Below are 26,750 nucleotides of genomic sequence, written 5' to 3'. Positions count from 1 at the left end.
GTTTATAGGATTTAGGGTTTAAAAATATAATACTTTATATTAAATGAAGATAAATACATATATTTACAAAAGTATATATTTGTGCGAATAAATGTATATGTTATGCTTATTAAAAGTAGCATTTACTATAAGCAAATGTAATAATTTGGGGTGACGGATCAAATGGGCGCGGGTCGACCCGGCCGCATCCCATGCAGGTGCCCTCACCCAAGTCCAACTCTCACCCGTAATATTATGTCATTTTTCAGTGCCACCATAATGGGTGATTAATTAAGTGGCTCATATTTGATTCCCATTAAAATAATGGGTGATTAATTGAAAATTAATTACCATGCGTTAAGGTTAATTTAGGAAAAATAAATTTTCCTTAATCAATGTGCAAAAGTGTAGAACACAAATTAATGTTTCAACAAGCACAAGACACTCCATTTCTTGTTACACATAGACACAAGAATAACAGAAGATGAGTAAAGTAAACTTGATCAGTTTATTGAGTAAATATGTTGATGTGTTGCGGCAGATTCCCAGTCTTCAGATTGGGGCATCGACGGATTCGGAGATGTTTGAGCTTCGGCATTCCACCTTCTTCTATGATGACGCTCTTCAGTTCATCCAAATCTCGAAAAGCCAGGGCTTCGAGGCTGGGGAACCCGTCGCACAAAACTAGCATCGTTTCACCCCTGTAAGCTTCAATCTGTAGCTTGAGAAATAAAAGCTTTGGAAGCTTACCCAGCTCTGCCATCGGATCATTACGTAGGCAGGAAAGGCTCAACGTGAGGTGAGAAAGATTTGGAGGGAACATACTCGCAGTTGGACATTTGGACATATTACCTTGCAGTTTAAGTTTGGTGAGATTGGCGAGCTGCGGCACAGCTAATAATGCTATGTCAGTAGCATATACAAACCAATTTAAGTGAAGTATGACAAGATTCTGCATCTTCTCCAATGACGCTCTCACTTTGATCAACTCTTCACGCTCTATTCTTTCTACATCAAAACGTATGCCTAATTCACGAAGATGGCAACTACTCGTTAGAGTTGACTTCATCCAATCCTTGTGCCTTATTCTCTCAAACACTCAATATTTTTATTCCACATGTTTTTATTTGTCGGTCCACGGCGAATAGCTGCGCTGATGAAGTAACGTAGCTTGTCCATTTTCAATGAAACAAGTCTTGGGAAAAATACGAAGCACGATTTCATGTCAACAACCTCGAGGTTTCTAAGATGATCAAACCAACATGGGAGTTCTACGAAGCCTCCATGATATGAGTATATTCTCAAGCACTTCAATCCAATCAATAACCGAAAAGAGTTGGGAAATCTTTTGAAGGCAGTAGCGTCAAGCTCGACTGTCTTAAGGAGTTGATAGCCCTTCCAGTAATCAGATGGAGTGGTTATATAACTATAATAATCATGGACGCTAAGTAGGAAAAGAGAGCGTACATGCTTATTTTGATTCGACGAGGAAGTCTCAAGATTTTTGGCATAGACAACACGATGGCGAGGCTTATAGGATGATTCTGATGAAATCCCTCCCTTCCCCTTTACTATCTCCAGACCTATTTCCTCCTTTGCTTTTCTTAAGCAAACGTCACGGACAAGATCATGGATGTGACAACTTTTGACTTGATCATTGACGTGTAGATCTTGAATTTGAACCATGCTTCGATTGATTAGCTCATTTAAATAACCTCTTCCTATCTCATCAATACTTCTACTTCCTTCCTGTTGGATCAAGCCTTGTGCATCCCATAGCTTTACTAGCCTTTTTGTTCGGATAGTAAAGTCTTCTTTGAAAAAGGCTAGGCACAAGAAGCATGATTTTAGTTGGGGAGACAAGTTCTGATAACTCAACTCCAAAATTGTTGATACGTCGCTTTCGGTCCTTCCCAAATAAGAGTTTAATTGGGTAAGAACTTGTTCCCATCCATTCTTGGTTTGTGTTTGCCTGAGTAAGCCTCCTACCACGCTGATAGCTAATGGTAGACCATCGCATTTTTGCAAGATTTCTGTGCCCACACTCTCAAATTCTTCTGGACATTTGCCAATTGTGCTGCCAACGAATGCCTTCTTCAACAACAATTCCCAGCTTTTTTTGGAGTCTAAGAGACTCATATTGTGGACGTATTGATCATACTTTGTGATAATCTTGTTGCGGGTGGTAACCAACAATCTACTTGCTTTATCTGTCCATCAGAGTAACAACTGATTAATTCAAAAAAACTCAACAATAATATTTCGAAATGCTACTATTTTTATATTTTTATCTATATGGCTATAGTTTTTATAACTATTATATATTTTTTGCTAAAATAGGGCGTTGCCTCAAAAGAGTGTCCAAATGGCAACTACAGTGAACATTATATTCAATCATTTTCATATCATTGTGCAAGTAGATTTAGGCAATAATCTATGAAGTTGCGAGCTTGTCTTATGTACACCCATCCACACCGTGAGGATAGGTTCTACCCAGCCCAGATAGCCCGACCAGATCGAGTCCGGCCTGCCCCCACCGCCTTTTCTGTAACCTCGACCAACGTAAATGATACTACTCACAACAAATGATAGTTTTATTAACAACAAAAATGACACTTTTATCAATAATAAATGAAATCAAGCACATAAAATACGATAATTATTTGGACCATCATTTGGGCTTTTTCTCCAAAATATTTCACCCTAAGGATAATTATAAAACAATACCAATTGGCGCTTGTTAGCTAGCAAAAATAAAATTAAATGTTAAAATAATTACATCACCTTAATTGGATTGAATAAATTGTTTAAAAAAAATTGAATTAAATAAACCATAATTAATTATCACAAAATTAAAGCATACAAATTGAAAGTGGAGAAGAAATATCCAGTAAAATAAGATTTAAAACAAATTAAAATAGGATAAATGGTATGGTTTACCTTGTTGATTTGGGAAAGCAGTGATGAGAGATTCCAAATGTTCCTTCTCCCAAACATCATCGAGAACTATGAAATATGATTTGCCCTCCAATTGCTTATGAAGCATTTCTTTAAGCTTTTGTAGGAGATATAGCTTGTCCTTGGTTGACTCCTCCAATTCACGCACCTTTTGTTTGTCAGAGCCCGGCAGCTCCAAGATAAGCTGCTTGATGGTCTCTTGTGGTGTAAATTCACTCGACACCACAACCCAACCACGGCAGTCGAATGGAGCAGCAACGACATGGGGGTGGTTGTATATTTCCCGGGCAAGTGTCGATTTCCCGATCCCACCCATGCCCTCTAACACCGCAATGGAAAGCCCTTTCTTCTCCTCACACAGAATCGATTCTTTCAGCAGCTTTTTCACATCATCTTCAACGCCCACCAGATGTTCGTCCTTTTGCCAAGGACACAACCGCCGCCGCGATTCAACTTCCCATCTCGATGCCGACTTGGCTGCCTCTCCGAGATCCTTGATCCCATACCTCTCGCGGCTTTTGTAACCAAAACAACTCAGTTCCCAAAATAATAAACACTATAGAGTTACTGATATAAACTCCCTCCGTTCCGTCTTCAGTTGATCAACTTCTTTTTAACATAAAATTTAAGAAATTAATATTTTAAATGTATTTGATAATAAAGTAAATAAGTGGTTATAATTATATATTTCTTTACTTATAAGCGGTTCTCAGACGGTTCCACGGTTCCCGGTTCTAATCGTGGAACCGTCGATTCACGGTTCCAGCCCGGTTTCAGCACGGTTTCAACACGGTTCACGGTTCCACGGTTCGGTTCCAGTTCTGAACCGGGAAACGGCGGTTTGAAGAAATTTGAACCGGAACTGAATCGACCAAGCACGGTTTCGGTTCCAGAACCGTCTCGAATGGTCCGATTTCACGGTTCGATTCCCGATTTCGGTTTTTTTGGCCATGTCTTCTCTTTATTAGTTGTTATTATGTAGACAACACAAGTGTCTTCGGATGTTTTACTTTGCTGATTAGAACAGTGGTTCCACAAGTAGCTTCTTATGTTCTAAGTTATGCTGAAGACTCCTTGCAACTATACACTTGCGGGTTTTGAGATATTCTTGGAGTTATCCTTTATATGCTTTTATGGATCTATATGTAACCGAATCTTCAGTTGGTGTTGGTGAGATTCGTTCAGATCTTTCGGATAGACTCCAACAGCCCCGCATTCATGATTCTTCAGAGTCCTAATCGAGATTGGAAGTTGTTAGGGTTTGGCTATATATTTGCGATGAAGAGGACTCGTTTTTGCTGCTACTTTTACTGTTATTATTTTTTGTTTTTGACTTGGGGGAGTTGGGGAGGGGGAGCAGTGGGGTTTGAACCCGGGACCTCGCTGTTCACACAGGAGGTCGCACCGCTTGATGTCCCCTTAGGGACCTACTTTTACTGTTATTCTATATCATTTAGAGAGTATTTTCGTGCAGTTTATAGAGAGCATACATTACGTGTGAGTGTGTTCTAGTTTGTCGCTTATTTCATATTTTTGTAAGCGTGCGAAGTTGTCTATTCTTTCTTTTACTCCAGCGTGTTGGAGTAGGTTTGATTCTTGGGTTTAGGTGGTGAATGTGTTGCATTCACACTTAGAGGGTGAGTCGTTGTCTTGCTCTCAGTTATTCACATCGGTGGCGGTTTGGGAAGATATAGAGGCTAGGAAGAATGAGTCTTTGCGTGTAAGTCCTTTGTATATTTTATTATCACTAGTGGATAATTTACCACCCCGGTCGTGGCCCCCCAGACGTAGGTGTTTTATCACCGAATTGGGTAACCAATTTTGGTGTTCTTGTTCTTTATATATACTTTCAGCACATTTATTGCGTGTCTCTACGAGTACTAACATTGTGTGTGTGCGAGATACTTGATTATTGGATAGGTACAATTTCAAAGGATATAAAGAAGTTGAAGAGAGAATATGAGATTGATGCAACTTCCCAACTTGATCAACCAAAGCACCAAATTATGATTTATGAACTCAAATTTATAATTTCAAATACACTCACTTTCAATTTTAAGGAAACTTCCAATTATTTTGATCTTTCACATAATTTCTAATTTTCGATAAATTATCTCCAAATTAATATTGAGGTAGAAGCATGACATATTTACATAGCTTAAAGGATCGATGTACTAAGCAATATAGCTGGATGTCTACGTTATTTAGCTAGCCACGAAGATTTAATATGCAGTGGCAGATCCAAGATTTTTAAATTGGGGGTACGAAAAAATAATCTCATAAATATAAAAATGTAAAAGATACTTTAATGTTAAAAATAGTATTTCTTAAAATATTGCTCAAAGATACAAAAAAAAATATCATATATGTAGTTTATTTTTCGACAAGTCTTCATTTCTTCAAAGCGTTTGACAACCTCATCATCAAAAACTTGCAGAAGCATATTTTTCTCAATAAAAGTGACCAAACAATCATTTAAAACTTGATCCTCCATTTCTATTGCACAACTTATTCTTGACATAAGTCATTTCAAAAAATACTCTCTCTACACTTGTAGTGGTGACCAGAAAAATAACACCAACTTAATTAGCAAAAACCTTGGAGGACATCATCGAAAGAGAACTAAAATTATCCAAATTTTAAAATTCATAATCTCTTCTCATATCCTTCATGAATATATTAAATTGATAAATCAATACTTGAAAAATAGAAGGATAAAAAATTGTAAGTTTAACTATATCCTTAATTAGCAAAATGAATATATCCTTCATGAAGTATGTTGCTATTCACACTCCACAGCCGCCTTTCTTCTTAATAATCAATTTGGGATTCTCAATTAAAAAAATAAATTAAATTGGGCCCAACCGAACAAGCCCAAATAAACTTATCCGAAAGTAGAAACCGATCACACCAAGTAAAGAAACACAAAACCACACTTCATACGATTAATAGTACCTTTTTTTCCAAATAAAATATAGTTATTTCCTTACCTGATTTATGCTTATACTCCCTCCGTCCCAGATCAATAGGCTCATTTCTTTTCGGCACGGAGATTAAGAAATTCACTTTTTGGTAGTTAAATGGTGTGTGGTCCACCAAAAATTAACCTTTTAAGAGCACTCCTTGATGAAAAGACTAAATAGTACTCCCTTGTAACAATTCGTGCTCTCGGCCAAAGTTGATACATCTTGGGCCGAGCTTAGGCTGTTGTCGGAATCGACGATCTCTAGGTTACGAAAATAGCTTGCTTTTCGGAACCCGGCTTCCGCGTAATGGCCCGAGCCCATTTGGGTCGACGTGTGTTGGTCGTTGGCCCGGGAACTCACGACCTCGCCGCCCCATTCGACCATCGTGGCCCGGTCCGTTAGATGGGTGAATAGCTCGGTGGGGTGCCATCACAAAAGCCCATCCACCAATATCCCAAGTTGGGATCCTATTTTCAGACGACGTCGATCTTCGCAACTTTTCTATGCTCAGTTTGACCTGCTGCATCTCTGTCCAGCTTATAGGAACCATTGTTGCACCTGCACCAAGTTTAAAATGCATGATCTAAGGCCAAAAAGAAAGATGCTTAAAACAACACCGAGTTCATTTTTTGCAGTCAACAAATAATAAGCTCGAGCATCACCAAGGGACAGCTTTCCAAGGGAGAAAACATTAAGGGCGTGTTTGATATTGGCTAATACACTGTATTAGCTAATTTAGTACAAATCAGTCTAGTGTTTGGTATTATTTAGTAATAATACGGATGACCCGATTTAATCCCACGACCCAATATTATTAATCCAGATTTCTTAGGATTAATAATACCACCTTCCCCCTTGGATTAACTTAAACCGGCCAGGATATTCTGTATTTAGCCATGATAGCAAACACCAATTCAGTATTAATAATCTGTCATTATCCACGCTAAATATCTTGGTTACAAATTATCCTACATAATCCTTTACTGAAAACCAAACGAGCCCTAAGGATAACATAACAATGATGCCGAATAATAAAATCCGTGAGTATCAACTCAATTGGCAAACTGAATTTTAAACCATTTCAAAGATTGCGATCGAAAAAAACAGAGAGTAACACATGTGGACTTTATCTAACAAAGGTTATGCATATAAAAGTTTCATCATTTATGGAAAAATAAATTAGTGACAAACACCCTCGGACTTCTTTCAATGATTGCAAGATAAGGTACTCATCATCCATAGCACTCAAAATAAAAGCAACGCCGGTAATTGGAAAGTAAAATTATTATTTAACGAACCTATTCGCAAACATATTCATGCCTATTCGCAAACATATTGGTGAGCCTATTCGCAAATAAGTTCGAGCCGAACATGCACAGACTCGAGTTCGGCTCGATAATTTTATCGAGCTCAGAATCGGCTCATTTAGAAAATGAACGAATTTCGAACGAGCTTTTTTCGAGCCGAGCCGAGCCTCGAATAGTTCGCGAGCGACTTGATTAGTTTACACTCCTAATAAAATAACTTGAAGAAGACTTATGGCAAAACGACTAAAATGAGAATGAACACTCACGTTCAATACCTTTACAAAACTTTAGATATTTGAACAATAGGCACTCTCACTAACAAACGCAAACTGGATTCAAGAGCTATACTCCGAAATCCGACAAAACAAATGAATGCTATAACAAATGTTATCCTAACACAAGAAACAACACTCGTACACAGATCACTTTCTAAGCTCAATATCTTCTCTCTAAGTTTGTAATCTGATTTGAGACTTCTCCTTGGTATTTATAAGCTTCCCAATCTTGCTCTCCAAGGCTGAAGTAATGGGTTAGGTAGTGGATAAGTGGCCATTGGATAGTTTGTCCACTTCTTCCCTTGAATGTAGGAGCTACTAACTATCTCCTATTTTCTCTCCTTTTATCTCCACTCTTCCCTTCTTTGTAGCAACAGCCGAGTCTCCCACTCTACTATTTGACTTGGTCGAAACCTGCAAAACAACTTAAGTGGAGAAAGACAAAACAATGATAACAAGAAGAGAGAGATTGATGGAGTTCGAAAATCAACTCCAACAAACTCCCCCTTTTTGCCTTTCTTCACAAAACCAACAAAAAACAACAAGTATACTCCCCCTTGCTATGATCTTCCCCTGCATGAGTACCAAATACCACAACAACCAATACAACAAGTAATATCACTCGACAAGTATCACAACGTGCAAGGATCACACCAACACAAGCACCACACAAAGAACTAAGGTCAATACAAAAAACCAACGCACATCAATTCAACAACACAAGTTTAACTACCAAAGAACTATAGAACCATTATTTTAGCAGCATGCCCCATCCACAAAAACTAATTCAAACAAAACAGAAATAAACTAAGAGTTTTGTGAGCTCAAAACGAAAGCTAAACAAACTCTATCAAGCAATCATAGCCACATGCACCCCCCGCCTACATTCATGGACTTGGTCTCCTGCTTCGTCCCCAGTTCCTTCAGCATTACCCTCAACATCATCTCCCCCTTTTTAGGAAGAAAAGAGAGCAAGAAAATCCTGCCTTAGTGTAGCAATTGATGTGGACGTGTCAGTATAATAATGCCAGCAATTAAGCTCCACACTCTCCAGTCATTTCGGACAAGAATCAATTAGAGTCATTGGGACTGTGATCGTGGCATCTGTGGTGGCAGCCAAGACAGTAGCATTCGGATTTATCCAAGGAAGGTCGGCAATTTTCCCCTCACTGAATAACATGCTATTAATAACATATTCCTTTATAGACTCCATCTTATCCTCCATCCTTGAGACCTTGGTGTTTGAGTTCCTTGTAGATAAGAGAGTGAAAAGGCAAGGCAGATAGTTGCGATTTAGAAGCAATTTGGTCAAAAATGACAAGGCTCAAATTGAATGGCAATCCCTCGCCAATACAGTAGAGCAATATGCCGCGCTGCAGTGTGATGACCGTAAAATTGGATGACACCACCCAATCGAACGTCATTATCTTGAATAACGCCGAGTACAGATAGGACAAGTTCGAAGATTCCATCGGCTTCATCCACTTCTTCAACTTGCCTCCTGTGATCACCTCTGCAACTTTGTCCATGTCCTTTACCACTGTGCCCTTCACATTGGGCGTCTCAAGCATTTCATTGATGATGGCAGGGGATGATGGCAGGGGTAAAGGTTATAAACCTTATTCTTGTAAAACAATTTCCCATACTTTCGATTCCTTTTATCCCCAAACTCCGTTGATAGATTAGAATAAACCAATTGAACCACCCTTTTGTTATATGGCATAAATTTTGACACAGACTTTAACAATCTACGAGATTTTAGAAAATCCAGCAAGTTGTAGTCTTTAAAAGATACCTCATCAATGTTTCGCTCGCTGTACACGAGAGAATTTTTGAGATCCTTCCAGAGTTTGGCAGCCTCTGCTGTGTAGAATGTAGGAGTGAGAGCTTTGCTAGCCTCCATGTCTGACCCTTCGGGTTCGAGCTCAGCAACTTCCTCATTCTCTGACTCAGTGTCAGAGTGCTGTGTGGGGGTAACAACAGGAGCAACAGCCTTTGTTGTAGCAACTTTATTTCCGTCACGAATCGTCTTTTGCTTGATCTTTGTTACTACGTCAGTTAGGGGTAAATCTTCGTCGAAAATAGTCTTTTCAGGATACTTCTCGGCAGCCACCTCAGCCTCAGTCTCTTCAATGATGTCGTCCAGGGATTGAGTAGAAAAGAACTCAACCTTTTCGTCCGAAATAGGATATTACTTTTCTTCGAGAGTGGGAGATGAGGACTCTTCGTCCGCTGTGGTGGAGTCCACCAAACGCTATTTGAGAGTTCCTTTTTGGGCATGCTTGGCTGGTGGCGACTCTGCTGAGACGGAATCCTCAATGACATAAACAGTAGAATCGGGTTTCAGCTTCCTCATGTGGTTCCGATTTGATCGGCGTGGAGCTTTGGGTTACCCCCACACAGTACTCTGACAGCGAGTCAGAGAATGAGGAAGTTGCTGAGCTCGAACCTGAAGGATCAGACATGGAAGCTAGCAAAGCTCTCACTCCTACATTCTACACAGCAGAGGCTGCCAAACTCTGGAAGGATCTAAAAAATTCTCTCTTGTACAGCGAGTGAAACATTGATCAGGTATCTTTTAAAGACTACAACTTGCTGGATTTTCTTAAATCTCGTAGATTGTTAAAGTCTGTGTCAGGAGTTATGCTATATAACAAAAGGGTGGTTCAGTTAGTTTATTCTAATTTGTCAACGGAGTTTGGGAATCCAAGGAATCGAAAGTATGGGAAATTGTTTTACAAGAACAAAGTTTATAACCTTACCCCTGCCATCATCAATGAAATTCTTGAGACGCCCAATGTGAAGGGCACAGTGGTGAAGGACATGAACAAAGTTGCAGAGGTGATCACAGGAGGCAAGTTGAAGAACTGGATGAAGTCGATTAAATCTTCGAACCTGTCTTATCTGCACTCGACGTTATTCAAGATAATGAGGTTCAATTGGGTGGTGTCATCCAATTCTACGGTCATCACACTACAGCACAACATATTGCTCTATTGTATTGGCGAGGGATTACCATTCAATTTGGGCCAGGTCATTTTTGACCAAATGCTAAATCGCAACTATTTGCCTTGCTTTTTCCCTCTCTTGTCTACAGGGTACTCAAACACACAATTCTCAAGTACGAAGGATCGGAGGATAAGATGGAGTGTATACAGGAATATGTTATCAATAGCATATTATTTAGTGAGGGGAAGACCGTCGACCTTCCTTTGATAAATCTGAATGCTATTGTCTCTGCTGACTCAGAGATCTTAGCCAAGCGCTATACGGGCACAGTTGGTGTCTTAGCGTGCTAAGAGAAGAGCGAGAAATCCAACCCATGTGTTGGTACTGAAATGGTTTGAAATGGTTTATTTCAGTTGTTCAGTTTGTTGTGCACCTGTATACATAAGCCCAGAGTGATTGTCAGATTGATCATCTGACCATGGACGTAGGAACTTGTTTTTCTAAATCACGTAAAAATCCCTTGTGTTCTTTACTTGCTTTACATTTTCAGTATCTATGCATATCGCTGTTTTAACTAAACTGATTAACTGAAAAGCATAACTAAGGAATTTTCTCTGTGTCAAAATCTTTTATAAGGCTATTGCTAACTAAGTTTAAATTTCCGCTGCTAGAGTTATTTGTCTAAGTGACCAATCAACTGATGATAGTCAGTAAGATCCGTAACTCTACTCTGTTTTACAAATCGACTGAAACCATATCTGGATTGAAGTTCATTGACGAGTTCAATCAACTGAAGTCATATACTGAATCATTTATCAGTATCAGTCGCTACCCCTTTGTCAATTGAAGCGTGTGTCATTCATCAGTCAAACTGTGTTTTAGTTTCTATCAGATGTGTTCGTGTGTTTTCGCGAAAAATAGCCTACAGGTGTATTTCCCCCTCCCCCCATACACCTGTTCATTAAACTCTCCGAGATCTAACAGTTTTGTTTGAATTAGTTTTTGTGGATGAGGCATGTTGCTTAAACAATGATTCTATAGTTCTTTGGTTGTTAAACTTGTGTTGCTGAATTGATGTGCGTTGGTTTTCTGTATTGACCTTAGTTCATTGTGTGGTGCTTGTGTTGGTGTGATCCTTGCAGGTTGTGATACTTGTCGAGTGATATTACTTGTTGTATTGGTTGTTGTGGTATTTGGTTCTCATGCAGGGGGAGATCACAGCAAAGGGGAGTATACTTGTTGTTTTATGTTGGTTTTGTGAAGAAAGGCAAAAAGGGGGAGTTTGTTGGAGTTGATTTTCTAACTCCATAAATATCTCTCTTCTTGTTATCATTGTTTTGCTTTTCTCCACTTAAGTTGTTTTGCAAGATTTTGACCAAGTCAAAGAGTAGAGAGGGAGACTCGACTGTTGCTACAAGGAAGGGAAGAGTGGAGAGAAAATAGGAGATGGTTAGTAGCTCCTACATTCAAGGGAAGAAGTGGACAAGTGGAGTGTGTGCAACAAACTATCCAACGGCCACTTATCCACTACCTAACCCACGACTTCAGCCTTGGAGAGCAAGATTGAGAAGCTTATAAATACCAAGGAGAAGTCTCAGATCAGATTACGAACTTAGAGAGAAGATATCGAGCTTAGAAAGTGATTGTGTACGAGTGTTGTTTCTTGTGTTAGGATAACATTTGTTATAGCATACATTTGTTTTGTCGGATTTCGGAGTATAGCTCTTGAATCCAGTTTGCGTTTGTTAATGAGAGTGTCTATTGTTCAAATACCTAGAGTCTTGTAAAGGTATTTGAACGTGAGTGTTCATTCTCATTTTAGTCATTTTATCATAAGGCTTCTTCATGTTATTTTATAACTTGAAGAAAATTTTCCAATTCTTGTGTTCATCTTATTTCCGCTGCATTTTCTACTCTGTGCACTTGTGTGTTGCCTCAACACAGTGCGTTTCTTTTGATTTCTTGCGGAGCAACACTTTCACAGCCCATAAACTCGAGGAATGCATATAGAATAGAACCATGCAAAATCCAACTTCCCTACCATATCTCACAAAATTGCCATCTAAATCTCCACCAGATTCCCCTTAAAAACTCAAATTCCGAAAAACAAGTTATTGTGCACTAAGCATCCTAAATTTTGAAGGAATACAAAGTTGATTCTATTTGAAGAGGCTACTAAGGGGGTGTTTGTCTGAGCTTATAAGCTCTTTAAAACAACTTATAAGCTTTTGAGAAGTGTTGGGCAAAATAAGCTCTTATAAACCGCTTATATATTATAAAAATAAGCTCCAACAACCTATATAAGCTCTCAAAAATTAAGTTCTTCAACCCCAAATTATTTTATATATCCTTATAAGCAACAACCATTTTACAAAATAATCCTACAATGATTTTTTTTTTCCAGCATATACCCTTTCAATTTCATCTCTCTAACCCCATTCTATTTCTAGATTCTATTTCTAGAGATCAATTATTTAAATACTTTGACAACTTATAAGCTCTTGAGATATTACACATTACTTCTTATGAGCCCTTGAAACATATTATAAGCTCTCTAAATAAGCTTAACCAAACACCCCTAAGACTTCAAAATGTAAGCTAAATTAAGCTCTAAGTCAGCTCATACAAACCAAAATCAGTCTTTCTAATATTCGACTAAACTTCCACAACTAAAACAAATTAAAAAATCAGCAGATTGAAAAATCTTACTCTTGCAGTAACGACAACTCCGGGCTCCGGCACCGGACCGTGTGCCTTGTGAACCTTCACCTCCACCGTCGCCCTCTAACAAACAACAATCCACAAATAAATTACCCCCCAAAAAAATATAAAAAATTCAAAAAACTTGAATATTCAATCCAAGAAAAAATTATGGCATTTGATTACTGGGTCGTCGGAGTCGGGAGGGGCAGGAGTGAGAGAGCGGAATCCAGTGAGAGAGGCGTATATGGCTTTATCGTGGGACGAGAAGTAAGCGTCGTAGCCAGGTTTCAACTCTAGAGCTTTTCCCAGAATATCACCCGGCGTCACGAAATTCTCTTCTTCACTCTCCTTCATTGTATTCTTTTCCTTAGAGAGAGAGAGAGAGAGACGGAATTCCTCTTTGCAGGTGGCGGTGGCGCAAACGGAGAAGAGCTCAGAGAAGCAGCAGATTTGCCGCTCTTTGCTTTCTGTATTCGTTTGTTTTGTTTGGGCTTTTCTTTAAGGGTTTGTTAGAAATTTCTTTAAGAGGAATTTGGGCCAGATTTTGTTAAGGTGGCCCTCATAGATATATTTTTTTCGAGTGATTATAAACGTGGTGTGTTTGCTTTTTATCCCTTTAAATGGAGGGATAATAAAAATTTATATCTTTAAATGTTTGTTTTTTTATTTTTTATTTTACATAAATATTATTTTTTCTTCCTTATTTTCACTTCAAGGAGGGATAATATTATCACACCAAAAATGGTTCTTGAAATGAAAATAAGGAAGAAAAAATAGTATTTGTATAAAATATGGGATAAAAAAACAAACATTTAATGGCATAAATTTTTGGTATCCCTCCATTTAGAGGGATAAAAAGCAAACACACTATATTTTATATTTTGCAACCTTTCTCCATTCTCAATACTAATTACAACACATTTTCACCACTTTCATTTAACAACTTTTCTTTAAGACCTATACCGTTCTCTACTAGAAAATTATTTGGGGGATGAATGGAGTATGTTGCTTCTGGATGGTTGACATTTCATTAGCTTTTGTCCACTTTGAGTAGTGAGATTTAATATATCCTTGGATTTGTCAGAAACTACACCTAGACTTCGACTTTTTAGGGTGTGAAAAATTTTCATTGGACAATAATGGATAAAAAAAGTGAGAAAATATTATTATTTTCTTCTTTTTTTGTCACATATTTACTAGATATGAAAAGATGAGAAAATGTTGGAATATATTTTCACACTCTTTCCCTATGATAATATTATCCAATGTTTGAGAGAAAATGAGTGAAAAGAAGCTGCGCGAGAAAATATTCCATCCAGTCCGAAGAAAATTTTCCATTATAATAAACATGTGAAAATAATGGAAAATGAGTGAGAACATACTTTTTCTCTCATTTTCCATCAAACTAAATGCACCCTGATGGAAAATTAGAGAAAATGGAGTATATATTTTCACTATTTTTTTCATCATTTTTCACATGTTAACTATGATATAAAAATTTTCTCTGAATACGGTATAATATTTTCTCACGTTCCTTATTTTCACTTGTTGGGTCTCAGGGTGCTACTGAACTGGTGTATGGGGAGGGGAAATACACAAGTAAACTATTTTTACTTTTGAAATCTGGAATCAGTTTCTAACTGAAACTGAAGTGTAGTGATATTGATAATGAGTTAGTAAAGGTAACTTCAGTATTTGAGACTGGTCAATATACTAAAGTTCAGATAGGGTTTCAGTCTTATCAGTTTTTGAAATTAGAGAAGTGTAAGTAATCTTACTGACTATCCGAAGATTTATCAGTTAGACTGATTACACTTGCGCTGAAGCGATTTAATGTAAAAACCTTAAGTGAATCAGACTATCAATTTTAATGGTCTATCATTTAAGTTATCAATTTTTATTTTCAGTAGGGTTTGTGCACAAATACGAAATAGAAAAACTAAAAGCAATAAAAAAACACAAGGAACTTTTACGTGGTTCGGAAAACAAGTTCACAGTCAATTGATCAAACTGACAATCTCTCCGCTTGTGCTTACGGGTGCACATCAAACCTAGCTTGTGCTTGCGGGTGCACAACAAATCGTGAACTGAAAAGAACTCTTTTCAGTACCAACACACTGAGTTGGATTTCACCTTCTTAGCTTGCAGGTGCTAAGAAACCGACTGTCTAGTTTACGAGTGCTAAACAACCTAGAGTTCAGACAACTGTCTCGAGCTCACTCTCAAGCTCTCTTTTCGCTCTTTTGAAAAGGGGTTCGAATTACCAACTAGATTACTGAGAATAGACTCTCAGTAATCAGAGCTTAAGCTTAGGGTTTACAAGAAATTTGCCTAAGGAAATAAGATAATGTAAGTAATAAGTGAACTAATTGTTGAGCTTTGGGTATTCTCTTCTTCAATTCAAACTTTGGAATGCAATGAGTTTGCTGAGTTGCAATTTTGGCAGAGGTTCAGCTTATGCGTTTGAATCGGTGAAGATTGAACTTGATCCTTGAGCTCTATTTATAGGTAGCGTCTTGAATAGATCCGTTGGAAGAGATTGATCTTCAGAAATTTGCCATTGTGAGACAAAATTTGAATCTGGGCTCAGGCTTCGAGCTTCGTTACTCCTAATCCAAAAATATTTGTGTCATTTCGTCAGTGGGAGTATGGTGCTCCAGGCGTATGTAGCACAAAAGAAGAAACTTTTGTCTTTAGAAGGACAATATTCATATCTTGGCATTTAATGCAGTTGTACTTGTTTACTTTCCATGTGGCTTCCTTAAACTGGAGTTTCAGTCCGCGACAATGAGAATAACTCTGAGGATTCCACTGATAATTGGCTTTAGTATCAGTCCGCTAATTCCATCCTGGCATGTATCAGTATTTTCCTAATACTGACTGTTTAACCTTATTTTGTAATGAGTTTTTATGGGTGTTTAGGTGTGATGTTGGTTTATATATTGGTATCGTTCACTCAAGAGTTAATTAATTTGAGTTTTTGTGCTAATTTTGTTGGCTCGAGATTTTTTGCTCAAATTGATTAATCAATGGATGAAAATAAAGTCAGAATTGAGTTGAATGATTTGAAGAAGAATTAAAGCTCGTCTCGATATGAATTCGTGGACGAAAACGAATTTAAAATCAAACTTATAACGAAGAGGAACAGACAAAAACAAAAACATCCCACCCCTTTTACATTTAGTTAAGTCCACTAAATGTAGACCATTATGATCATATAGATTAAGATTAGGGGTGGAAAATCAGGTACCCGCGGGTACCTTACCCGCAAAATGCGGGTACCCGCGGGACGAAAACTGCCGAAAACGGCACCCTCACCCGACCCTCTTCCCCGATGCGGGTACCCGAATACTCGCAGCGGATACCCGCTGCGGGTATGAGGGTACCCTCACAGTCCCGCGATTATTTTTTTAATTGTAATTTTGCGGGTTTTTGGTCCCGCTGGAGGGTATTTCGTCCCGCGAGAGGGTATTTTGTCCCGCATTTCACAAAAAAAATTGAAAATATCCATTCTATTTCATCGATTATCCATAAAAGAGACGAAAATTTAGGGCTAGGAGGAGTTTTGGGGATTTGGGGGTTAATTCCTAAAAGTAAAATCTAATAAAATTATTTAATTTTAATTTTATAATGTTATTTGCGGGTAATGCGGGTATCCGCGGGTATACCCGAGGGTACCCTCTACCCGCAATTTTTGAGGATGCAATACCCGCACCCGACCCTCCACCCGAATTTTGCGGGCATCGGGTACCCGATACCCGCGCGGGTATCGGGACAGGTGAGGGTATACCCGATACCCGCAACCCGATTTTCCACCCCTAATTAAGATTATTAGTTTAAGCCAATTCAGTGATATGAATACAGATATCGATTGGTACAAGAAGCAATTGATTTAAATTACTATGTCTTTTAGCAAAAATTATGTTATTAATTTATTCTAATTGCTCTCATCGAATAGTGCATACGTAGTCAGTGCTCTCAACAATCAACAATCTACCATCTAGCTAGCAGTTGCATAATTATATCAAGAGAAGTATACTATGTGGGAGATGCATGTATATAAATCAAACAGCTAAGTTGCTCAATTAATAATCAAATGCCAAAAGTGAAAAATGCAAAAGAGGCTTGAGAAATTAACCATAACCCAATTTTTATTCTCACTTCATTCTCAACACTTGAAAGAATTAAACTTTTAGGGAAATATTCTATAGGAAACGTAAACCTAAAATTTCTATCTAGAAATTAAAACAACTTAATATGAAATTAAACTCAGTTTGGTCATCAATAAAAGCCATTAAACTCCTTGTTAATTGATATGACAATTCAGACTAGATCGAGAAATAATCACATCAGATAAGAGAATAACCACTATGTTTTTTTTTGTATAGAGACATTGAATTATTCAGTTCAAGATGTGAACACAAGTTCTATAAACTATATATATATATATATATATATATATATATATATATATATATATATAGGGTTCAATTCTACAAGAAAGTCCCCTTAGAGTTAGAATTAAGAAGCAATCTCGTTTGTTCATCTAAGCAAATCTAACGGTTATGATTTTGATCTGAATAATATTTTCACTAATTAATATCAATACCGAAAATCACTTTTATATACGAAAAGGTTACATTCGTCCATTTGATTGGTATTAGATTTGGTATTTTCATCGAATCCCGGGATTCTCTCATTTTTCCTTGTAGATGACGACTGCTATGGAATTCTACGAACGTGAAATCAATTTTAGTTCATATTTGTTTCATCCGCCGATTCTGTATGAAGAACATAGCTATGGATATGCCGGATAGAGAAGGTATAGATTTAATTGTCATCATGTAAATCGTTCAGTCCATTTTTGTGGTTTTATATTAGTATATTTCTTCGACGATTTTCGAATCTGATTCTGTTTGTTTATTCATCATATGTTCAAATCATACTTCGGGAATATGTAAATATATGGTATGTTAAAAAATAATCAATTCGCATGTTTGTTGGAGATTTGCCCTCTCCTAATTAGTGTTGTAAATTATAACTAAAAAATCATGATCATTGATTTGGCTAATTCTGCGATCTTAATGCTTCTTTAATAATGTAGGGTTAAAATCAATTTGTGCAATTATGTATGATAGTTGGGAAGTATATGATATATTTGATGACCAACGATTAAGAACATGATATTTCGAAAGGAGAAAGAAACACCTGCCAAATCGTCGAGTTTGAATGTGGTTCGTCATTTTCTTTTCGATTTTTGTAGTGTTTGCCCCATTTTTTGTGTAGAATGCGTGATGAAATGTTTGAACTATGTATAATAGTTGCTCAACTTGTTGGATTTCCATCGAATTTCGCTAGTGGCTCGAATTCCCTTTTCATGTGATGAGTTCCAATTGTTTGATTAATTTCCCCAATGGGCTTCCTTTTGCCTTTGTTAGGGTGGGAAGTGGTGATTTTCGTACTGTTGAAGTTATTATTCAATAAATTCAATATTTTTTTAGCTTAATAAGGTTTTTATATTTGATTGTCATGTTTAATGCGTGATGATAGGCAATTTTGCTTGAGTTGGATTTTGAATGGATACTACCTGGTGAGTACTATTTTAGCATCCCTAATGGCTCTCTCTTCTTTTTACAATTAATCAATATGAATACGCAAGATTATAGGTTTGGTTTAAGAAATATGAGAATTTTTTGTGAGATATGTTGTTTCTTTTGTTCTGCAAATGCACGTGTCATTGTCTTTCTTATTATTGCTGACTAATTTTAGTTCGAGTATTATATGTTTTCAATGTTTAGTAAGTAATTCATTCATGTTCGAACGTGTCATTGTCTTTCTTATTATTGGTGACTAATTCTAGTTCGAGTATTATATGTTTTCAATGTTTAGTAAGTAATTCATTCATGTTCGAATTAGAATTGCAGGTCCACCAGGATATCGTTAATGTTGATGAAGGTAATCAGGGCCGGTCCTGAGGGTGGGCGGGCATGGGCGACGGCCCAGGGCCCCAAAAATTTGAGGGCCCAAAATTTTTAATATATCCTATTAATTATAGATCTTATGTATACTAACAAAATAGTTCATCTATTGATTTTGGGCCCAACATAATTTATTGTCAAATTTATATCTATACTATATTAAAAAGAGAGTTTTCAATTTGAAATCAATTTCAAATTAATTTCAAAATTGAGTGACAATTTTGTAGTTATAATAAAATTGAAAGTTTATGTTTAAACTATATATATTTCTTTTTATTTTCATTTTTCATTTTCTTTAACTTCTTATTTGTTGTTACATTTCTTTCCAAAATTGTGAAATTCAATTAATTATAAAATATTTAATATGCATATCAAATTAAAGATCATGATAAGAGCTTTAATATGATACTATATTTTATGAAAATATTTGATTTAAAATGTAAAATTTATGCATGTTTAAATATTAAAGTTTTATAAATTTCTCTCTCCTCTCTCATCTTTTTAAATAAATATATTTTTAATTCTTTTAAATTAGGAGTATTTTATTTTTAATTTTTTTAACTTATTTTTTTATTTTTGTTTTTAATATCAAATTTTATAATTGTGAATTATTTTTTATTTTTTTTAAGATTCAGTTCAATTATATTCAATTAAATTTAATTTTTATTATATTTATAAGTATAATAATTAAATTAGTATTAATTTTATACAAATAGTAAAAACAAAAAATATTTTCAGTGCATTGCACGAGATGCAAATGCTAGTTGCATTTAAAAGTTAAAGTTCAATTTAAAATGCAAATGCTAGTTGCATCTCGCCGCCGGTAATATATTTAAGTATATAAACTAATTAATATTAACAATACCGGCGGCAACGCCGTCGGTGATCACCGGAGGCATCCTTGCCACTGGTATTTCCACCGCTATTTTGAAAAACACGGTCGTCCCCTCCATTGTCGGTGGGCTGCCGGTAATTTTGGTCGCAAATTATACATTTTTTTGTAGTGGTAGTATGATATTATATTAGGGCCCCATTTTTTTAATTTCGCCCAGGGCCTCAGTTTTGTCAGGACCGGCCCTGAAGGTAATCGTTGTAAAATGTCCAGTATATATTTGTTGAATACGCGTTTTTATATCTAATGTTTAATTCACTATAGATACACCAATGGATATGTTCATTTCTCCGCTTAAGAAACGCACGAAGTGGCCTGTCAAACTTCAATATTTGTTGATAATATTTGGGGTGGCATTATAATAAATATGTGGTAAACTGAATCATGAAACTTTAATATTTGTTGTCCTAGTGATAACTATAGTTTTTGTACGTTCTGGATTATGTTGAAATGATGTCGTCATTAATGTTATGTTCACAGACACACGAGATGAAGTTCAAGATAATGATAATGATAATGAAGGTTCAAGAGAAAAATAAACCATTTATATTGTTCCAAATTTTTTTTACGCATACTTTTGTTGACTAATTATTTAATTCTCTATCCAAATGGGTGTCCTCACAATGAACGAGCCAAAAAGAAAACTAAGATCGCTTCCAAGAGGGCAAAAGGAAAAGGTAATATTCTTATGAAGCTAAATACTATATTGTTTAAATGTTATATGTGTGAAAACATCAAGAGATATACTCTGGTATGTAGAAATATGTCCCCTCCAAAAAAAAAAAGGTAATATGTAGCACTAGCAGATATATAAGTTGCTTTATGAAACAAAACTTGGTAAAACATATCTCCTTAAAATATTAGTGAAACATTCTCATGTTTAAACAGTTGCCGAAATAGATGTTCAAGACAAAGAGTTATCAGGTTCGACAAAAAATGCCTTTATAGTATATAAATACATTTTAAATTTAGTTTCTTGAACATATTTTTTCAATAACGCTTGGTGTATCTACTTAGATGGTTGCCCTCCAAATTTACCAAATACCAAGAGAACTAGGTTGTCTTTGCACAGAGAAGAAGCCAAACAGAAAGGTGTTATGCTTTCCGGTTAATCAATATTATAAGTCATATCTCCTTAAAATATGTAGTGACATATTGGCATGTTCACAACTGCTGAACTAGATGTTCAAGACGAAGAGTTGTCAGGTTCAACAAACTTGACTGATTAAATATAAATACATCTTCTACTTTTTACCTGGAACCTAATTTTTCAATAACTTGTGGTGTAACTGTTTAGATGGCATTTAAAGACATTCATGGGAGATGGCTCGTCAAGATGGAAGTGCATGTCGATCGTGTCGACAAACAAACAACTTCGAGTGACGTGTGAGATATTGTACTACTATACTGATTTGGAAAGAAAATCTGCATAGTGGGGATGTTGCGAAGCAAGCCTCTGAGTGTTACATTGAAAATTGCATGAACACAAAATTCAATGTAAACTTATTGCTAATTGGTTAACTATATATACAACAGTTTGACTGACATTTTTTGTCAATGTGGTAGGATTTTGGGAATATTGTTTTAGCATATTTGGTTAGGAAGTAGTACTTTATTTCCGACTTTGCTTACGCTGGAGACTATATCTGAACTACCTATGTGATATTTTAATGATCATCTATCTTTTTTGTTTACAGCCATGTATATTTTGAGATTTCGGAATATTTTAATGAACATCTATCTTTTTGCGTAAGAACTTGAAGTATGATACCATTGCATACTTTACACATGCATAATCCGGTATGCATTTTGAAATCTAGTTAACTACCCGTGAATGTGTAAGGCATATTATTACTATAGTATAAAATATGTTATAAAACATTTCATTACACGTTCGTCACTCTTAGTGCAATGTTCATTATAATTTCCAAATATAATTAAGTGTTATTTTTGTGTGTTGCGTTATTAAAATTTAGATAGCAAGTTTTTTTTGGTTTAACACCTTAGTCCAGGGATATTTATCACATGAATACAAATACATGTCCCAACTATTGTTAATAGGGACGGGGTATTAATTATTTCAATGTCTAACACTATATTTTTAATAAATAGTTTCAATTTATATAAGCATATTAGGTTGCTTGGTCCGATTTCATATGTTAATTAGAAAGAATATTGAATATGAATAACAAAAGACGTTCGACATAATTTAGTATCATGTTCATTTATAATTATTGAAATTTAAGATTTGACACTGTACCTAGCTCGATTCATATATGATTGAAACTTATATAAAATACCTCACACTACAAATATCCTTGGTGTTATATGATTTTTACACTTACGAAGTGCACAAATTATCGGATCATGTAAGTGGGGTAATAGAAGTAATTAAGCTTAATATTCGATAGTTTACTAAATCGTGAACAAAAAACAAACATATGGCGTGCAGAAAATATGCATATATCCAACTATGATACAATGATATTATTCACTAATACATATAACATCCGGTTTCGATTACAGCAACGATTTAATTATCCAAATGAAGCAACACATTATAACAATTTTTTAAGACTATTACGCCACTTCAGATCTCTGATAACATGTAAAGAATCAATGAAAGTTTTCTAAAATAATTATCGATGCATATTGTGTCATACAAATACGATGTTCTGAAAAAATAAGTTCGTCCAAAATGGTATTCCAACGAAGGAGCGATATCATAAATACGAACAGCTTAAAGATAAATCTATTAATCCCATTTCACGACTGGAAGAATGTTCTTTTACTTGATGGTGGCGACGCCGTAGGAAAATTAGGCTGAATAATTAGGTTTTAGCACTGGTTATTCTATTGAACGAGATTATACTTTAACAATATTTGTGATTAAATCTTTCCAGAATATATCAGTTATTCCACCGCTAATTAAGGAATGTTACCAATGTCTGTTCAACCTAAAAGACTAAACTATCCTCATATGCTAAAATAGATGTTGGCCGGTGGATTAAATCATGACCCTTAGATTATGTTGATCGAATGGATTAGAATCCTTCTCACTTCTCACAACATTTATGCTTCTCAATAGAACTTTTCCCTATATATATATATATATATATATATATGGAGAGAAAGCAAAAAAGCTTCAATTCTCAAAAAAAGCTACAATACCAGACTTTAATTTCCATCTTTCATAAATCTTCTGGCGAGACTAAACTTTCAACATAGACATGAGTTGAACGGTAATCGCAACAAACCTTGGGACAACGGAACACATTATCCTGGCGATCAAAAACCAACAAAGTGGATACACAATTTACCAAAATCTCACCGTTTGGACCCTCCACCAATGGTGCTGGTTGAAGAAGCTCAAGAAGATGAGAAAGAGTCACCACTTTCTCCCAAGACTGCTTCATAACCCAAACTTTAACGACTGTTCCACAACAATAATGATTAAAATGTAGCGCGCAAAGGCAACCACCAAGAACACCCAATAACTTTTTAGCGCGATACTCTTGATCAATGGGAAGCTCAGTCCTTCCAAACACCTCACTCTTCAAGTCTAAGAAAGTAATAACTTGTTTATATCCTTTATAATTCGTCCAGTAAAGCTTCCCACCTACAAACACACCCTCTTCGCAACGATATGTACATAAATCCTTGCAGTGCTGTATTGTTTTCCATGATTTTGTCTTTGAACTATAAAGTTTACCGGCCCACTTCAACTGGTAATTATCAAGCACACTCACAAACACCTTGTACTCACCACTCGATTCAACCCAACCGAATCCAAAATCACCAACAGAGCCGACATTAGAAATTTCTGGCAGTTTCTTGGAGATTCCTGTGGATGGATTCCACAAGTGAATTTCACTTGGTTTGTCGAGAATGCAGAGCAGCCCATTACAGCACCCCACAATTAGAAATCGCATCAATAATGTACCAATATTCGTTGGAGCATCTAAAGGAGATAAAGAGGTAGGATTTGCTGGCTCATTCATAACCGACAGCAGAGAACATTGCAGAGGCCAATCATTAAAATAATCAAACAAATAGTTCTTTAAAATGACCCTTTGTTGGGGGAAAGATGGGTTTTTAATTGAATTTTGATGATGGGTTTTGATGAAACGTTCGCTATCAATTAAAGAGCCCCATGATTTCGAAACGCACCTGAACTTCAAAAGTGAATTCACCGCAAGTCTGGATAGTATTTCTTCAATGGTTTCTTCGGGAAGATGGAGAGATTTTCGACTACTTTTTCTGATCTCCATACCCAAGCTTCGATATATTTTTTAGGGATTTAGGTTTTTGTATTTGAAGTGGCGAGGGTTTTGGTTTTTGTATTTATTTCGAGGGTTTCAGAATTAGAGAGTGATTCGGTTTGTTTGTTAATTACTAATTAGGGTTTACTAATATTCAATTAATTTTTGTAATAACATTAATTTTTTCAGTATTTAACTTTTAATTAATTATTGGTCACAATTTCTTTTTATTAGTAATTCATTATTGGGACTAGTTATTCCGTAAGGTAGGTTTTATGTTGTTGCGAAACTCTACAATTTATTTCTACTAGTACGTCCGCCCATGCGATGCATGGTGAGCGTATCGAATTGAACGACGTTTTAAATTAATAAAAAAATAAAACTATAAAATATAATTTAAATATAAGAAAATATAAATTATTTCTTAAAATAAAATAATTCAAGTTAATTATACAGTACATAAGATAAATTTAAAAACATAATTTTTTAATATTATTGGTATTTCAACTATTATAAATACAAAGTTAAAAATTATAATTTTTAAATTCAAGTTCTTTATTGTGTATTTAATGCGAATTATTTTATTTTAAAAAGCAATTCGTATTTCCTTATATTTTAATTTTATTTAATATATCATTTGATTTTGTTATTCGTTATGCAGCGTACGTACTGGCCATGGGTATTAGTGTATAGGGGAGAAGTAAAAATGAGTACTATATTTTATACATTTAAAAAAAAATGAATTTTCCTTTACAAATTGAAATGAGTAGTTTTTATTACTAACACAAAATTAAATATGTAAAATTATTTCATCTCATGGTCCAAATTAATTAGCCGATAAGAATATAAAAAATATATTTAATAATTTCTAATTTCATCTCATAAAAACTGATATCTAGAACTCCATCATTTAGATTTTTTAGGCTTTAGAGGTGTGATTAAGGAACGTCTTATTAAAATTTAGTTCATCTTTAGATTTCTAAGACTTAGAAGTGTGATTAATTAAATAATGTTTTATTAAAATTTAGTTCATCGTTCAGATTTTTAAGGCTCTAGAAATGTAATTAAGTAATGTTTATTAAATTTAAAATTGAAGGCTACATGAATAAAATAGCAAATTGATAAGTATTTTTAATACTTTAACAAATAAAGGAATATAGTGTGAATAAAATTTTGTTTGTCGAAGTCCATACTTAACTTAAGTAGCCCAAAATGAAAAGCCCAGAATTTTAAAAATTACTTAAGCTTAATAATTAAAACAAAAGTTAAAAACCAAAAATTAATAGAAATAAAATAAGTACAATAATTTCATAATTAAACATAGTCCAACCCTAATTTATTCTATCTTCAGCAGCGCCGCTTGTCCCACTGTCTAACCCTAATTTTAATTTATATATATTTCAGTAAAAAATTTGTACTTCCTCTGTCCCACTCCAATAGTTTTATTTTCTTTTTCGGGACGTCCCACTCCAATAGTCTCATTTATATTTTTGGTAATGATTTTACACTACAAACAATGTGGTCCTACACACCTTTACTCACTTTTACACTCAAAAAGCAAGTTTCTTAATCTCCATGCTCAAATAAAATGGGACTATTGGACCGGGACGGAGGGAGTATAAGTTATTTTAATATAATGTGTATTATTGTTATGTATGTTTTGATTTTGACGAAATTAAAATTTTTGGGCAAATTCCAAAATGAGCTAAAGTTTATGTATTTATATTACAACTTTATATAGTTGAAAAAAATACCAAAATTCACTAACAGTTTGTGAATTTCCAATCAATTAACGCCTAAAAAAAATATATTGTGAAATCCGAATCAGTAAAAAGTAATTAAAAGTTCCAATTATCCTTTCAAGACTATCAAAAAATTTGAAAGAAAAATATCTAGATATTTTGATAGAAATTTTGAAAAGATAATAATAATCATTAGATAAAAATATTTTATCAAGATCTTGATCATTCATTTGATATGCCTCCAACTATAAGATGGTTCCATCTTCATTTTAATGATATTATCTTTACTATAGCTAATTTATATAATAATATAAGTAACTTATAGAATTTTAATTTATAAATATAATATTCTTAAAATATAATTTCTTTTACTATTTTAATTAAGTAGATAATACTAGTTAATTAGGAAAAGAGAGCGTACGTGCTTATTTTCCTATTAGTGCTACCAATATTAGCCTTCTTCAACAACAATTCCCAGTTTCTTTCGTCAAGCAGCTTTTTTTTATCTTCTTCATACCGTTGCAGCTGGAAGAAAAGCTGTTTGATGGTCTCTTGTGGTGTAAACTCACTCGACACCATAACCCAACCACGACAATTAAATGGACCAGAAACGCCGTTGGGGTGGTTGTATATTTCCCGGGCAAGTGTTGATTTCCCGATCCAATCTGAAACTGCAATACAAAGCCCTTTCTTCAACGCCTACAAGGTGTCCGTCCTTTTGGCAAGGACACAACCGCCG

The 26,750-nt window shown here is 35.3% G+C and overlaps 2 protein-coding genes and 1 long non-coding RNA gene across 8 annotated transcripts; 1 reads left to right on the top strand and 2 right to left on the bottom strand.

Annotated features, from left to right (window-relative positions):
- Window positions 1–342: 342 nt before the first annotated feature.
- Window positions 343–8,698, bottom strand: LOC131018201 (putative disease resistance RPP13-like protein 3). The gene is made up of 5 exons (XM_057946926.1): window positions 8,551–8,698; window positions 8,371–8,436; window positions 6,173–6,461; window positions 2,920–3,470; window positions 343–2,189 (listed from the first exon to the last, which is right to left on the bottom strand). The coding sequence occupies exons 1-5, from the start codon at window positions 8,696–8,698 to the stop codon at window positions 1,063–1,065; spliced, it is 2,181 nt and encodes a 726-aa protein (XP_057802909.1). The 3' UTR covers window positions 343–1,062.
- A 9,089-nt stretch (window positions 8,699–17,787) lies between these two features.
- LOC131017198 (uncharacterized) lies at window positions 17,788–21,690 on the top strand. Of its 6 annotated transcripts, XR_009099473.1 has the most exons (5): window positions 17,788–19,092; window positions 20,199–20,684; window positions 20,896–20,931; window positions 21,025–21,099; window positions 21,305–21,690. It is a non-coding gene; the product is annotated as an uncharacterized LOC131017198 (long non-coding RNA). The 6 variants fall into 6 exon arrangements; XR_009099471.1 differs by having other exon boundaries at window positions 17,788–17,959; window positions 18,688–19,092; window positions 20,199–21,099; XR_009099475.1 differs by lacking the exon at window positions 20,896–20,931.
- A 1,508-nt stretch (window positions 21,691–23,198) lies between these two features.
- Window positions 23,199–24,008, bottom strand: LOC131018200 (F-box/kelch-repeat protein At3g23880-like). Its single transcript, XM_057946925.1, has one exon. It carries the CDS (start codon window positions 24,006–24,008, stop codon window positions 23,199–23,201), a length of 810 nt encoding a protein of 269 aa, XP_057802908.1.
- Between the last annotated feature and the right edge of the window lie 2,742 nt (window positions 24,009–26,750).

The sequence above is a fragment of the Salvia miltiorrhiza genome, chromosome 3 (genome assembly GCF_028751815.1).
Source record: "Salvia miltiorrhiza cultivar Shanhuang (shh) chromosome 3, IMPLAD_Smil_shh, whole genome shotgun sequence".
NCBI classification, from domain to species: Eukaryota; Viridiplantae; Streptophyta; class Magnoliopsida; order Lamiales; family Lamiaceae; genus Salvia; species Salvia miltiorrhiza.
This window is presented reverse-complemented; position numbering and strand designations above follow the sequence as displayed.

What these genes read in the sequence shown, in the direction of transcription:
- LOC131018201 (XM_057946926.1), bottom strand. Translation starts at nt 8,698, where the DNA reads ATGGAGTCTATAAAGGAATATGTTATTAATAGCATGTTATTCAGTGAG. An exon ending in AGGAGACCAAGTCCATGAAT is followed by an intron (nt 6,462 to 8,370) that starts GTAGGCGGGGGG and finishes AACTTGGTGCAG; the next exon opens with GTGCAACAATGGTTCCTATA. An exon ending in CCGAAAAGCAAGCTATTTTC is followed by an intron (nt 3,471 to 6,172) that starts GTAACCTAGAGA and finishes TTGGGAACTGAG; the next exon opens with TTGTTTTGGTTACAAAAGCC.
- LOC131018200 (XM_057946925.1), bottom strand. Translation starts at nt 24,008, where the DNA reads ATGAATGAGCCAGCAAATCCTACCTCTTTATCTCCTTTAGATGCTCCA.